The sequence below is a fragment of the Echeneis naucrates genome, chromosome 21, assembly GCF_900963305.1.
Source record: "Echeneis naucrates chromosome 21, fEcheNa1.1, whole genome shotgun sequence".
NCBI classification, from domain to species: Eukaryota; Metazoa; Chordata; class Actinopteri; order Carangiformes; family Echeneidae; genus Echeneis; species Echeneis naucrates.
The window spans coordinates 13,393,986-13,410,315 of NC_042531.1; the positions used below are offsets into that span (position 1 = coordinate 13,393,986).

At 41.0% G+C, this 16,330-nt stretch overlaps 2 protein-coding genes across 5 annotated transcripts in view; one reads left to right on the forward strand and one right to left on the reverse strand.

Moving 5' to 3' along the window:
- The first annotated feature begins 328 nt into the window (after positions 1–328).
- On the forward strand, positions 329–5,447 carry myl1 (myosin, light chain 1, alkali; skeletal, fast). 4 transcript variants are annotated; one of them, XM_029529790.1, is made up of 6 exons: positions 329–556; positions 1,264–1,291; positions 2,995–3,138; positions 3,991–4,164; positions 4,257–4,334; positions 4,890–5,447. In XM_029529790.1, the coding sequence occupies exons 1-6, from the start codon at positions 431–433 to the stop codon at positions 4,916–4,918; spliced, it is 579 nt and encodes a 192-aa protein (XP_029385650.1). In that variant the 5' UTR covers positions 329–430; the 3' UTR covers positions 4,919–5,447. The 4 variants fall into 4 exon arrangements, with proteins under 4 accessions (XP_029385650.1, XP_029385651.1, XP_029385652.1 ...); XM_029529791.1 differs by having other exon boundaries at positions 329–535; XM_029529792.1 differs by having other exon boundaries at positions 329–520.
- A 611-nt stretch (positions 5,448–6,058) lies between these two features.
- The window catches only part of map2 (microtubule-associated protein 2), a 54,563-nt gene continuing 44,291 nt past the window's right edge, over positions 6,059–16,330 (reverse strand). Inside the window, exons 18-21 of the mRNA XM_029530824.1 lie at positions 14,876–14,968; positions 9,768–9,849; positions 8,126–8,238; positions 6,059–7,468 (exon numbers count right to left, since the gene is read on the reverse strand). Of these exons, the coding sequence (XP_029386684.1) occupies positions 7,247–7,468; positions 8,126–8,238; positions 9,768–9,849; positions 14,876–14,968 (510 nt within the window). The 3' untranslated portion in view covers positions 6,059–7,246. The remainder of the gene's footprint in view (positions 7,469–8,125; positions 8,239–9,767; positions 9,850–14,875; positions 14,969–16,330) is intronic.

Sequence of the window (16,330 nt, forward strand, 5' to 3'; positions counted from 1 at the left end):
ACTCATCCTCAAATAGACCCAAATGGATCTAAATTGTGCGTAACGGTGCGCACAAGGCTGCGCGTAAAGGTGGAGGCGTTCACATAGGAAATCGCGTGGCCCTGGACTAACATAACCTTTCACACCGTTCCCAATGTTTTCGTTCTTGATTATCGATATAAGGCATAAATAAACACTTTCTGGCCCGCATCCCTATAGTCCATGTTTAGAGAGGATCCCCTGTGCCATACACCCCTCCCATCAGCTATCCAATCCCATCACAGGGCCAGCCTCGTTGGGGGTCAGGAGGAAAAATAGCCTCATATATATACGCCTAAACGGTGATCTCTTGCTTCGAGTCCCCTCCACTCTGTGCTACACTCCTTGTGTTGTCACCCGAACCGGGAATTGTCTTTGCTCCAGGAACAAAGTAGTTCTACTACCTGCTAAAATGGCACCCAAGAAGGACGCTAAGGCTCCCGCCAAGAAGGCCGAACCCGCACCAGCACCGGCACCAGCACCCGCTCCTGCTGCGGCCCCAGCAGCAGCTCCCGCCGTCGACCTGTCCGCTGTCAAGGTACACTGATGATCCCTGCTGGGAGCTGACTTTAACCATCAGAGCTGAATGACAGAACTAGATTTATACTGCACTGGCCTCCAAAATGAAAAAAAAAAGGCTTATTGAGGGAGCTCCAGGACAATGATCATTACAAAACAATGTTTTCTAATTATTTCATTCATTTGAAGGAAGAGAGGATGGGCAGCTGTCATAATCAAGAAAAAAAAATGGAGGTGATGGAGGGGGAGGCCAAACTCTCCTTCAATTTGTTTAATTTTGTTTAATATTCAGTAACCTAACTTCAGTATCTTAACATTCAATAACCAAAAGTGAGTGGATGCACAATGAACACAGTTAGTTAAAGCAGCAGGTTTAAAGGACCGCAGTCAGAGCTGTGTAGAGGACTGAGGAGACTGACTAGAACCATGGATAGTTCACCATGCCTCAGACCACGCCCCCAACTCTCTCCATTGGACCAAAAGAGACTGTCAGGGCAACAGTGACACCAAATCTGGACATGTTAATGTAGCTAAAGATGGACCTCTACAGATCAGATGCCACCATGTGAAGCTAATTTTGGCAAATAGACAAATTTAATCCCAGTTTAGACCTGATTGATTAGTCTAGATTAAATGGAAAATGGCATATGCTGGTTGTTGAAGACAATAGGTGATTGTGTTGCGTTTGTTTCTATGCTAACATGACTGCTCTCCACTGTCTTGTAGATTGAATTCAGCGGAGACCAGATTGAGGGTAAGTTCACTTTATTTTACCTTTGTAGGAATGGACAAGTATCTCTTGACTCACTGTCCTAAAAAATCAGTGAAGACATCCACTTAGTGAATGACTATGCAAGAAACGAAGACATTCGATAGTAAACCCACGACGGGAAGCTCAAAGATGACCATCAACTCAAGACAAACCAGTAACAGACTTGAACAGGTCTTAAAGTGTTTGTGACAGATGGTCACCCCTGTCGTTTCTGCTTTGGCATTCCTTGAGAATATCGGCTGGCTCATGAAATCTGATAATAGCTCGATGCAGCTAAGGACCCATTCAAGCTCCAAAGAATTTAAGTCAACTTTTTGAACACAAAATGCCATCAAAAAAAATGCTGGATCAAAAACAGAGCATCTACAAGATGGCGCAAACTTTTTATTTACTGGTTGGAAGTGGTAGTATGTTACAAAGTCTATCTGGGTTAACAAAGCCCCAGCTGATTGTACTGCTGTAACTTTCAACTAGCTGCTAAAACAAACACGAGATCAGCTTGTTTACGACTCAAACTCATCTCTAAGTTCCAATAATAACATTAGGACTGTTCATTTGCAGCTTGCTGGTGACATTAGACTCTCTGTCACAAGATCCAGAGATCTTCTTCTACTAAGAAGGAGAAGAAGGATCTTGTTGGATTCTCGTGGATATAGAGGGATAGTGTAGAAGTGAAGTAAAGGGAGTGTGTTGGTGCGATAGTCACAAAAAACCTGGGCTGGACATCACCAGACCAGGCCTGCTGTACGGTCATCTGCATGTTACACTGCAGTCAGCATTCCCTACTATTACTCAGCTCGCACGCAGAGGACCTTGCCTTTAAAAGGAGGGGGCTCATATTCTCAGCTATGTTTATCAATTCCAAGGTGGTCTTTTAAAAGGGCCCGTAGCCCTGCAGAGTGAGGGGGGTTGAGGAGGAGATGGCTGTGATAGAAATAGTATGAAGGTTGATGGCACTTGGCAGGAGTCAGTCTGTTCGGCCTGTAGCACCACAACTTATAGAGATCTTATAGAAAAGGTTCCCTAGTCAGGTTTTAGAGGAGCTGCGGCCACCTGCTGGCAGCCAACAGCCACTAACTTGGTGAAATGCAAACCACTCGCTCCAAATGTTGACAAGCAGATGCATAGATACATGGTGAAAAATAAATGTAAAAAAGATGTTTTAACAGAAATGTATTCAAAAGACAGACATTTATTTTTTGCCTTCACTGCAGATTTTAATCTACTGACCTTGACAGATATACACTGTATATCTGCAGTTTAATGAACTTAAACAGATTTCACAAAGACACGTGAAGATGTATATATCTGAACAGGGATGTAAAAAGAAATGAAAGATGTAAAAAAAATGCCCCAAAACCAAATAAATACTAGATTCACTGTCACTGTTTAAATAAACTCTACTACAGTGCATGGGCTAGGATAATATGTGAAATTAAGTCCATTCTAAAAACAAATATTGATGTAATACTGAAAAAATATTTATCATATATTAATTTTAAGGATTTTTTTTTTTATTGGGCCCAGAAAGATTTCAAGCCCCTAATTAAATGCACTGTGTGATATGGAGGTTTCAAAAGGCATAATTAGTCAGTATGAACTCACAGTTGGGAATCTGTAACACTCGCAAACACAGAGGAGTCGTTATGATGATGGTGACGTCTACTTTTCCCTCCATCCTACAGACTACAAGGAGGCCTTTGGTCTGTTCGACAGGGTGGGTGACAACAAGGTGGCTTACAACCAGATCGCTGACATCATGCGCGCCCTGGGACAGAACCCCACCAACAAGGAGGTGAACAAGCTGCTGGGAAACCCCTCCGCTGACGGTGAGAGACATTTTTAGTCCATGTCATTAGATTAGTCTGGGGATGTTATGGTTTTTGGTATACATTTTAATGTGAGCATTTCATGCTAGATGCTTAAACTGTGCAAGTATTTCATATTTTCCAAGAAACTGAAATGCTACAGCAGACTGGACATGATACAATCTTACCACTAAGACTTCATGTAAAAAAAAAATGTTTCCAGATTTTTGCACTCCTATCACATCAGCAGTGTAACAGTCAGTTGATCATCAGTTGATCAGTTACAGAGTGACTCATTTGTCAGAGGAGATGCATACAGCGTGTGTTAACTAGTGATGCTGTCTCTTTCATTACCTGTGTTCATGGCGTGATCCCTATTTTTTAGAATAGATACAATAATTAATAACTGCTTTTGTGGTTGGAATAAGTCAGGTTGGGTCAGATCAGCTGGAAAAAAGAGTTATTGAGCAAATATGTGGAAAAGATCAGTCAGAAAATTGAAGTGAAATCTCCCTCTTTGTATACATAGAGTGAACGTAACAGGCTGAAAATCCTGCATTGGCTGCCAGCTAGTGGCTAATTGTATGCCTGCTGTGAAGCACAGCACGTCTATACTCTGTTCACAATGCAATGCAAGATTGCAACATTGCAACTTGAGTAGTTGCTTTGATCAGACATGCAACAGATTTGAAACCTTTAAACTGTAAAGGTCAGGTACTTGTTTATGAGTTATTTGATTTGTTATTAAAAAGTATTGGTCCGATCTGTATCGGACACGTATCAGTCCAAAAAAGAGTATTTACAAAAATCCCAATTGTAAAACTTCAGACCGACCCTGAATGCATCTGACGGTTTCTGTCACACCTCGCGCAGACATGGCAAACAAGAGAGTAGCGTTTGAGGGCTTCCTGCCCATGCTCCAGACCATCATCAACAGCCCAAACAAGGCAGGTTATGAAGACTACGTTGAGGGTCTGCGCGTCTTCGACAAGGAGGGCAACGGCACAGTGATGGGTGCTGAGCTGCGCATTGTCCTGTCAACACTGGGTGAGTTACTCCACAACCCTGACATTGCTCTGTGCGTATCACTGTACCCCCGGGTATTATTAACATCAGATGTCCAATGCTTCCCCCTACAGGAGAGAAGATGACTGAGGCTGAGATTGACGCTCTTATGGCAGGACAGGAGGATGAGAATGGCGGTGTGAACTACGAGGGTGAGCCACAAGTTACAGTAATATGACATAACCTATGTTAATGTAATCATCATTTAATATATAATTAGTTCCGTTCAAATGTTTCTATCTGTGAATCATTTTAACTGGGCAATTATCTAATTTCACACCTCAAGATTAGTTTACTTGTGTTACTACTCGGTGTTGGAAAGCAGTAGAAACTATGCTATTCAGCTGCATTATTGGAAATGAAGGCTTAAGAAGAAAGCAAAAAAGAAAGCTACGTTTTGATTTTCTGAATCAGTCTGTTATGCATCCCCCATTTTCGTAGAGGTGTGACACTAAATTGGTAGATTGACCCTTTAAATGCATAATTAACCCAAAAGGTGTTGATCTAGAAAGTCCCAAAATCAGTGAATATCCAGTGGTATTTTCTTTGCTATTTTGCTGTTTGATATTTAATTGTACTGTATTCTAACTGTCATGTCTGACAAAGCCTTTCTATTATTTATCTTTCACTGACTTGTTTATTTTCCTCACTCACTCATTTTCTCCTTTCCTCTGTCCTCTGTGTGCCACCCTGGTCTCCGTCCACAGCCTTTGTCAAGCACATCATGTCTGTGTAAGGACCCTGCCACTGCGGTGGTGACCGTCGTATATGTGCAGACCCCATGGTGTCACGACATCCACTCACTGTTTCCTGAGGAAGCAGGGGGGAACAAAGGACTATGAGATGTCATTTCCTGAAACCTTTTATTTTGTTTTAAACTTTTTTTTTTTTTCTCTAATGTCCATCTGGTGCTTTTTTTCTCCTCCTCCTCCTCCTGCTGTTCAGGAAGCTATTCTGGTTTTTCAAGAGCTATTTCTTCCCTCATCTTCATCCTAGTCCTCCTGTCTCATTGGGTTCTCCTTTTCTTTCCTTGATCGTCACTGGTTTTCACAGTGGAACAGTGATGGAGGGGATGGTGGGATAATGATGATCCCCTCCTGTCACTTTACTGTCTGGCTGGCTCTCTATCTGCCGGTGAAGTGACTGGTTTGGCCCAGGACTGGCCATCAAAATAAATCCATTCTTCACCCAACCCACCCCTAAGTCTTAACTTATTGTATCCGCCATTTCACAATAAAATTTTCACAAACTTTCATTTTATTCCCGAATTTACATATCTGTTCATTTGTATAAATAATTCAGGGGTAGCAAAAACAACAACAAACTTAACTTCACACTCAACTAGTCATAGTTTTTTTTTTTTGTAAACAAAAGTAGGTGAATTCTGTAACCTCTAAATAGAGACAAGCCAGTTTCAGGTGTTTATGCTCGGCCTGTTGGTGCTGACATTTTGGGAATCGATTCTGCCCTTATGTCTGTACCCAAAGTACTTCTTGAACTGAATGTCTTGTCGTTTGAAAAAAGACAGCAGTCAATCAGTTTTTGTCCTTTTTATTGTCATTAATTATTGTAATTGGTGTCATATCAACAAGAGAAAAACTGCGTACATCTACTTGACCTTTTAAATACATTTACAGTTGCTGTAGGATGGAGGCAGGGAGGGGGCACATGGAGATGGGGAATGCAGAAGAAACACAGAAGCAAACAAACAGTCGCAGGTGAGGGTAGTAACTAAGCAGGATAGGCAAGATATACCACAGATGATGTCTAAAAAAAGAAACTAGATTGACCAAACACGTTCCTAACAGATGTCACAGGACTGACCGAGTTCTCTCGATCATTTTTTTTTCATCAACTGTCTTTTTAAAGGATTTCCAAAAAAATTGTTTTTTTTTTTTTTTGTTTTTGTTTTTTTTTCCTATTTCTTCTCCAACATATTGCAACATAACACCCAGATACTGTAGCATCTGTGGTAAAACAACATGGGCTCTGCACCAAATGCACACATGGACAGGTCTCAAAGTAGCTGCTCCTCTGCAAAATCTCGGGCCGCAAAACTGTGGCATCTTACTCAGTGGTGCAGACAGCAAACTGCCCCCCGTGAGCGCAACATCAGTCTGTTAGCATCGAAAAACACTTCTGTGCTGTTCAACTGTGAAAGCTGTAAAGGACAAGACACTTTGAGCTGTTTCCTTTTTGGATGGAGGTCTGTGGAATGAACTCCAGTGTTTAATATTGTTCTGAAGTGTAAACAGGCTTCTATATTAAACTACTGAGCAGGTACAAGTGTATGATGCCCATCAACAGGACTGAGATGCATTCCTTAGCAACACCAAATCAGCTGTCTGACACTGTCACCAAGCAGCACACTGGAAACAACTAATAACTACAAAACATGAACTTGTTTCATTTTTATCCAATAATTGAGGAAATAACTTACTAAAATCCTTTTTTTTTAATTACAAAATAGCCTCTTTTGATATTTGAATCAATACATGCTTGTCATAACATAGACCTAGTTGTTGCAATAATTCAATTTTACAGGTATATTTTTTAGCCATATTGTCACTTCCTTTTGAAATGTTTTGAGGACATTTAGATGGCAAAGAACTTGTATTTTTATACATGTTTCTATATATATTGGTTTAATATATCATACTATATATTTGATGACAAGAATGACTTGCAGTAAAGATGCTTGGTTTGTTAGGTGGTTTGGCGTCCATGCACGTTTTACTGAGCAAGAACAACACGTGCTGCATGGTGTGCTGGCCACATTACTTCTTATTTAATGTAGAAAAAGGCGGTAGCTTCTTTAAAACACTGACCCAGGTCCAGTCAAGCCAATATCTGGTCCTCACTTACTTAATCTTATCTACGACCAGTGCTCAGACTGAACTATTATATGCAACATCATTCAAAATGAGGCCAATGAAATCCAGGTTTAAAAGAAAGAGGGCCAAACGGCAGCTCCTAATTTGAGTCCCTACTTAGAGTCGAGATATGAATGTTGAAGAGGAGAGGTTGTCTGGAGTGCAGAGGGCTAAACCCGCAGATCCAATGTTCACAAACCCTGCTTGGCCAGAGCTGCAGTGACATCCTCAGCCAGGGTCGCTAACTGTGGTGACTCCATCATGTTGAGGCTGCCAGAGGAGGAGAGGTGGCTGTCCCGGTGGCGATGGGGAGACACGGAGCCAGACAGGCCTGGTGACTGGGTGATGATCTCTGCTCCGTGGTCCACGCGGGCCTTGGCATGGTCGCGAAACGTCAGCCTGTGGCTCTCGATCTGTTCAATTCAGGCAGTATGAAGGGAGAAGTATATGGGGAAGGTGAACTACATCATCTTTGTGTTATATGAAAATATTGATATATATCTTTGTGAGTCAGCTTTAGAACAATTGAAAATAATGCACAGCTGAGGAATCCTATTCCTTTATTGATATTGATGTATACTATACCTTCACTGATACCCTCAAAGGCAGATAAAGGAAATCAAGTTTTTGAAAGATTGGTCATTTGGAAATACAATATATATATATGATATATATAATATATATATATATATATATATATATGTGTGTGTGTGTGTGTGTGTGTGTGTGTGTGTGTGTGTGTGTGTCGGGGTGTGTGTATATGTATATATACACACACCCACACACACATCATAGTTTATTTGTGTTTATTATATATATTCATATATATATTTCTATGTATAACACACAATTATATAACTATACTCTATGCTGTAGAATTCTTTCTTAGCAAAATCCAAATAAGGTCAACTTAATAGTCTGCACTCCATGACACTAAGTGAAAATGTTACTATGCATTTTCACTCAGAAAAGGGGGGATGGATACATCTACATTGACTTATAAGGCAATCTCTCAAAAACTTGATGGTTTCCTTTAAATCATGGATTGAGGGCATGGAGCTGACACTCACCAGGACATGGCCTCCACCAGGAATGTGGTGAGCATTATCCAGGGAACCCACCTTGGCTTGGGCTTTGTCTTTGAAGTCCAACTTCACACTCTCTATACGCACATTACCACCCCCTGGGAAGGAGTAGAAGAGGTGTTAAAACTCTCTGGACTCAAATGTGCTAACAATGGACCAAGGGTATAAGGACGAGCCTGCGTGGGAAAAAAAGAAATCTGTTAGGTTTCATTTGGAAAATTAAAAAATATATATGTATATATATAATGTGCTGAAAGATCATATGTTTCCATTACTCCCTCAATACATAAATGTGGCAAGCTTCAGTCTCAGACAGCTATTGGCCAGCAGATGGAGGTGCAGGACCTGACGCAGTCATTGCCACCTGCTGGGAGGGGGAAAGGATTTCCACCCCAAACAGCGAAACAGTACAACTTGGCTTAGATACAGACTTAAAATTTTTAAAAGAATATTTTGTAACTCAATTTTAAATCGATCTGCAGCGTTTTGAGGCAACAGTAACAACAGTAACAGTAACGTTTTTAGGCAACAGAAACAGTGACTGTGCAGCAACATTGCACCAGTTACTTAAACCAGAGCCTGCTACTGTGACTTACCAGAGACCTGTTCCCATCCAGAACATCGAGGCGCTTTCTGGATTAGTATTAGTATAGATGGAGAAAATCAAAACAGCTAATATTAGTTATATGGATTTCCAGTAATTTTAGTTCTGCCACTACAAAGTTTTCCCCATGAAGAAAGTTCTGGATCATAAGCGCTGACAGGAAACACTGTCATCAGGCCTCCACAGCTTGATAAAAGTCTGGCCTGAAGCAGGTCATCCACAGTGTGCAGTTTTAGTTTTTGTCCTTCAAATTTAGAAAAACAAAAATTAAAAATGGGTTTCAGGCTCTGTCCTATCCTGCTGATCATCACCATGCTCCACAAGCATGCAGTCAGGTTGGAAATACAAAGTCTGCCAAAAACCTCAACACTTCCTACATTTGGCCACCTGTGGGCATATCCACTGAGCTGTCAATCCAACTCACATCGAGTTAATTTGCCAATTCACTATGATTGGTATTAATCTGCATCAAAATGGCCTGAAAGTAATGACAGCTGATAGATCAAAATGCATTTATAGCCGGTATCGAAAGCATTCTCATTATTTCCATTCTGTCTGTACAGCAATCTTTTTATAAGGGAGGAGTGGATTTAGGTGACCTGGCAACTTTCTGGGCTGGAGAAATGCTGGACACAAATGTGAATAGGATCTCATGTTAACAGATCATGTTAGTGTGACCGGTTTACAAGCTGGCAGGCCATGCTGAAGATCTTTAGGGTGCATTCAACACCACTTATGCGCTCCCTGGATTTTGACGTACTGTGCCTCCTGCCAAGCATTCACAGCTTTTTTTTAATCATCTTTGCACACCTGTCACCTTAAAGCTGCAGCGCTGTAACCCCAGTCTGAACTCATCCTGAATGATGGCTACCTTACTCTAAGTAGTATTTAAGAGTGCTGGGCACCTCCAACATGAACTCATTCAGTAAGGTAAAACATAGGAGTCGTGATCTTCTTGTCATGAGCAGGTCTAGTGTCTTTATTCCACCTTGAGCTTCCATCTGAGGGCAGGCTGAAGGTTACCTGGCCGATGATGGATGTTATCTAGAGAGCCACACTTGGAGGTCACATGGCTCAAGTCAATCTTCTTATTCTGTATCTGCACCTGAAAAAAGCAGGGTCAGGAAAAGACAAGGTCAGAGTTCAAGGCTCACAACAATGCTGTCGGAGCTGATGACTTCTAGCTCACCTTTCTGAATTATAGTGAAGAATGAAGTGCATTTAGATGTTGTTCAAAGAAAATTAAAAAGGGAACAGACAATGAAAGGCTTCAGTTTTCTAAGTTCTGACACACTGATATCTAATTGCACATTATTAGAAAAGACAAGCATGACAGAACAAGAGCAGAGTATCAGTGGCTCTTACATGACAGTCCTTGTTTTCTGCTATGCAGAGGACTGCTGGTGTCTGTTAAACCAGCTGAACCGAGAATAAATACAAACTATGTGAATGTGCTGGAACTGTGTTTTGAGCTAAAAATGTTTTGTCGCATTAAGGAGACCTGTCAAGTACTGTATAGTATACACCACAACAGTGACAACTCAGTGTGAGACAGCAACAAAAAAAATAAAAAAGGAAAAGTGGACTCAGGCAGGAAGTTGAAAGAGAAATAGGGATATACAGTGATGTGACACACCCTGGGGATCTGAAGGGAAAACCACAGAGAGATATTTAAGAAGTGAACCGATGAGACAGTGAACAGAGCGGAGCTATAATGCTTTAGACACAGCACAATGAACAAGAAGAGATAGACCACATCCTGAGATGAATCACAGGGGCACGCTTGTGGTCAGCAATCACTTTGCCAAGTCACTGATTTAGCTGATATGCGTGTTGTAACCAATGATTTGGTGTTCTCTATTTCCTCCTCTCTCAAATAGCCTGAGAGGGGAAAAAAATAACAGCAGGAACAGTGAGACGGTGATAAGCCACGAAGATCATGACAACCCAAAACACCACAAGTGCAGTATGCGGCTAAGCCTGTTCACCCGCCAGGTGTCCCCTACACATGCAAAACACTACCAAAGGTTACAGACAGGGATGGTTTGTGGTTTGTGTCAGCACGGGCCACCGTCAGGCTGCAGTTTGGCTCGTCACCCCAGCAGTGATATTTTGTAAAATCTAATAAATTATTATTTGAAGGGAGGATATTTGATAACTTCTAACTTCTTTTATTATCTATAGATAGTATTCCAGTAATAGTTTCCATTTTGATAAGAGAATGGAAATGCTAAATAAAATACAGGTCAACTTTGCTTGCATCAATGTTAATAATCATAGCCAGGCTCCTTGATCCTTCAAGAGCTCAAGATGAACAAATGTCATGTCTAAATTTAATACATGTGCAGTACAATTTGTTAAAAGGACGGCAAGTAAAGGGCATTTCTCTGAAAAAGAACTGCACCAGAAGGACGGATGACACTGAGAAGTCCTTAATCCGCAGAGGAGCTATATCAAGTTCTCTTGGGACAACTCATCTGTTTTTTTCTGCTTCTTGTCTTTGTTTTCGCAAAGCATCTTCACCTTAGTTTTAGCCACTAAAAGTTTTATGGAGTGCAGCATATACACATTAAACGTCCAAATTATTAATGGGAATTGGTTTTGAGGAGATCCAGCCACTGGTTCACTCAACAACCCAGCCAGCCACCTACATTTTGGCCTGCAGCTGGCCTTGGTACCTTTGCCCATTTAACCAGCGCCCCCAACTCTGCAAAGCAATTTCTATAAAAAGCTACAAAAACTGTGTCATTTGTCACTCACTTGACATGAGATATTTGTCTTGCTGTAAAGGGGCCTGCTTGTTAAGAATCTGAGGCACATTTGACCTCAACAGAGAAACACATATTTTTTTTTTGTGCAGAAAAATATAACTTCTGCCAACGCAGTTATAGAAAAAGATGTTGCAGGCAGCTGCTAGGCTCAGTAATATGGATTTATCATATGCAGATAGAAAGAGGTTTTGTGAGAGCAGACTATTCCACGGGGAATGATAAAAAGAGAGAAGTTTTAACTGTCTCATGATTATTAGGCTTGCTTTGATAATGTGCATCACACAAATTAGAGACTTCAGATGGAGCACACACTGTACCTGCCACCTTCAAATGGCTGTAATTGAAGCTAAACACCAAAAAGGAAAGTGTTTCATGCAGTATGCTACCTGTGGAAGATGAGACATGCTGGCAAGAGTCTTGCTAGCAATAGTTCTTCTTTTTGGATTGTAGATTTCAACACTTAAAATATATTAATTCTAAAAAGATGCAGAAACTGCTTTTGGTGCAACGTAGAACAGACAATGTACAGAAAGTAAATTCTTTACATGTAAAATGCTGAATTTTGTCAGATGCTGGAGGAGGAGACATCCAGCCTTTTGTGTGAAAAATCCTTGCAAGACACAAACCACTACTGGAGGATGTTGTGTTGATGAAGCGTGATCAGGTAAACAGGACCTGCACTCCTGCATTAAATGAATGAGTGGCTGAACAATAAGTTGGGAATTTTCAAAGCTTGGCGTGAAAAGGAAAAGGCGACACTTAAAATACACAGTACAACAAAACACGGCAATAACACTGACATGGACATTGAGACAATGGACTTGTGGCACAAGACTCACGTTTCCACCTCCTGCTGAGTATCCCCGCCTGTCCAAGGACCCACACCTAGACTGAACATGGCTATAGTCCAGCTTAACACTGGGGATGAGAACCTGCAGGAGTGGAGGTCAGGAATGAGGCGGGAAAAGGCTCGGGCTTTGTGGCATGGCACTTCATTTTCAACATCTTTTTAACACTTTGCATCCTTCCACTGTTTCACTATTTTGTCCTGCACATCTGAGTTTGTTTGGCAATAATGTCCAACACTTTGATTCCCATGTTCCTTCCCTTACACCATTTAGCTGATATAAACACTCTGAGGTGAAAGGCAAGACAGCGTCACCTGACTATGTGTCTCAAAGCATGAGTTTTGACCTTATATGTGCTACACCCATGTCCTGCAATTGGAATCAATATATGATCTTATGAAACAACAAGAATCTGCTGCAAAAATGGCTGAAGCCAAAGTTGTTTACTGTGGTAAATAGCAGCAAGGTAGCAAAAATGTCACATGAACTCCTTGAAAATATACTTTAGTAAGGTGTCAAATTTTCCATATGCTTGTACATGTAAATCCAAACTTGAGCCTGTTATGATAGAGACACGGATGTGTGGAGATGGTGAACAGCTCTTTGTAGCTGCCAGGAGAGAGAGCAGGAGTGAGATGCAGATACGGCAGAGTTGGGACGTAAACAGTTTTTCCTTACAGTACGGTAAAAGCGATGGAAGCTACACTGGAGTGAAAATAAGACAGTACGTACAGATCCTCAGCATTTTGAGCATGAGGAGAGGAGAGGAGGGGAGAAGGGGAGAGGGCAGCGGTGAGGGGGGGAGGGGAGAGGAGGGGAGAAGGGGAGAGGGCAGCGGCGAGCAGCGGCGAGGAGAGGAGAGGAGAGGATGGGAGGGGAGAGGAGGGGAGAAGGGGAGAGGGCAGCGGCGAGGAGGGGAGGGGAGAGGAAGGGAGGGGAGGGGAGAGGAGGGGAGAAGGGGAGAGGGCAGCAGCGAGGAGAGGAGAGGAGAGGATGGGAGGGGAAAGAGAAGGAGAAGAGGGTAGGGGAGAGGAGAGGAGGGGAGATAAAAGGAGAAGAGGGGAGGGGAAGCCTTGAACCATTCTGTATTTCCTTCAACTTGATTAGACCATATCAGTGTCTTGTCATACCCAAAAAATGAGACAGATACGAGGAGGCCAACAATGAACAGCAGACAGGACCAAGTTGGTTGTCGACTTAGTCTGTGTCCAGTTCTCAAGGAGTAGTTGTCTGATCTTACTTTCATTAAGTGCATGGTTAATGAAACCCCTCATGCACAGTAAGCCTCTTTGTGGTCCCAAGTAAGAGAATAAATGCATGAAGTCAAATTAAATAACAGTCATTACATAATAACGCTCCCCAAAGTTAGTAATAGATTAATGATTAGGCATAAAACTTGTGCCGGACCTTATTTTCATTCTCAAATCAAACACTTCTCATTTCTATACAACAGTTAATTAGAACTGATGTTCCAAATTGAAATAATTTGAATGCTATAGGATTTTAGTTGTATATTTAAATATTTCTGTCTGCAACCTGTTCAAATGCAACTTAACTGCAGAATGTTTACACGTTTAACTTACATTTATTTTTGTATCATAAAATCCAAAATGGCAGGGGCACAATTCTGTTTTTAATTTTTTTTAAGGGGAGGTTCTTGGTTTTTGATCACTTTCTGCAGCTCTAGGGGAGGACATTTTATGAATTTTCATCTTGGCAACAGCGTCAAACATTTTATATAGAACAAATTAACATCATTGGTGAAAATGGGAGTCAAAGCCAATTCTCGTGGAAGAAAGAACACAAGTAACCTAACTGAAGACCCACAACCATTCTCTGGGACAATCTACAACATCTTTAACAAGACAATGCAAAAAAACTATCAGAGCCAGATATCAATGCAATGTAATGGGAAACTAACTGGCACTCAATTATCACACATTTCATTCTTTTTTTAGTCCTGTCTAATGGTAAGTGTCTTACACAAGTATAATGACCTGAACACAGCAGACGTTTGCCAACATATGGCTTTCTTCAACTGGCTCTCTCCAACCATGAGGCTAATTCAGCACCAGACAGTTGAGCTATTCTGGGGTTTATGGTACGTCTCACGTGGCAACAACGTGGGTAAAATCGGCAGCTGAAATACCAACTGTCTGTGTTGCTACTGGCTGCTTATGGGTACGTGAGTAAAATATGATAGGAAGGGTACAGTTTTTACAAGTGAGTTTTAAAAAATGGCCTTTGTTACTATTTCACTGAAGGGGTGAAAAGCAGACACTCCTTCACGTGCACATTTCAAGCAGAGGAATCAATAAGAAGGCAGGAAAGCAGGACTTGAGGGTAAAATACAAATGAAAGCACTACAGTAGTGTACAACTAAGATAGCTATATAAAAAGCTTTATACAGCACAACAAGAAATTCACTCAACTCGACTTTAATGAAACTCTACTGTGAGAATTCTTCACCCATCTCCTCAGTTGAGGAGGGTGTAGGCTGAAGGGTACGTACATTGCCTTCACGAGTAGGGTGCGTCAGATTGTCCTTGGAGCTGCATTTTGTTAGAACATGACTGAAATCCACCTTCTTGTTTAAAATATGGCTCTATGGGAAAATACACAGATAGCATGGAGCTTTTACATGGTGGACAAGATTCAGAAGTTGCCATAAGACTGTGACAGGACAGTGTCGAACAAAGTATCATTTACAAAAAATGTGTCCTTTGTCCTTACTTTAGTTGGCTGTGAAACAAGTCTTAAATAATATGTTTTCAAAGGAGCTTGTATGACCACCATTTTTTCTGTCAGTGTGATGTTGTCATTTAATGTGTAACAGTAAGAAATACACTGAGTATTTGGGAGGTTTATCAATTTAATCAACATTTATCAATTTAAAAAGTTACTCTCAAGTAATTAATATCTATTCCTATCATGAATCTTTAGAAACTGAAAAAAAAGAGCTTTGATTTGAAAAGTTATATAGTTTCTGTCAACACTTTTATTCATGCATTGCCCTACTGCTTTTCATTTTCTTCCCGAAACACTTAGAGTTTGCATTTGATGATTTTTTTTTAACCAAGCACTTGATTTTATTGTTGTATGCTGAGGTATACCAGCAGGTCTTTGGTCCAGGTCACACTCTGTGCAGCTGACAGACACAGAGTGACGGAGATGAGGCGCAGCACTGACTTCCAGATCCAGGAGGCTCTGACTTTGGCCTCTGCTGGTGTATTTTGGTCCTTGTGGTTCTATGAGGACAATCAATACACAGTTAAGTGGCTGGGCTTGGGGGGGTGGGGGCTGACTGGGGGAGCTGCTTGGAAATGGGAACTACTTGGACCTTTTGGGATTACTGAAAGTAAGGGTGAAGGTGAATTACTGCGATATAAAAAAATGACTTACACTTCATGTGTCACTAAATACAGCATATCAATTTTGTATTGAATTAATTTTATTATCTGAGCTGGAATCCAACTGAAAAACTAATGGGAAGGTGGCCATCTTATTTATATCAAGAATTTTCAAAATGCATTAGTTGTAACTTAAAGTTTAATAATGTCTGTTGAATACTAGTTTCACACTGCCCTTTATGAGTGGGATCAAAAAGGGAACTAGCTACTGGCAGATATTTTAGGAGATATGGACATGAAACAAAGGCTTTACTTTTTTTACTATTTGTACAGTAAAGACTCTATTGCTGTTCATTCTCAAGCTATTTAACTTGTTTTAATGTTGGATGCATCGATGCCTTAATGATTCTGAGCAACCTTTTTGAATCTACTTTATGCATTTTGCATCATACTTTCGCCTGAAATGCTTTTTGACCTAAGCTATTGAAATGAACATGAAATAAATTATTCAAAATAGGTCATAATAAAAGGAACAATGCTAATTTGTGTGTGCATTTCACGAGAAGCTAATCCTCCTACAGGATGCACGGCGTTACAGGTTTCTATAGCCTACAACA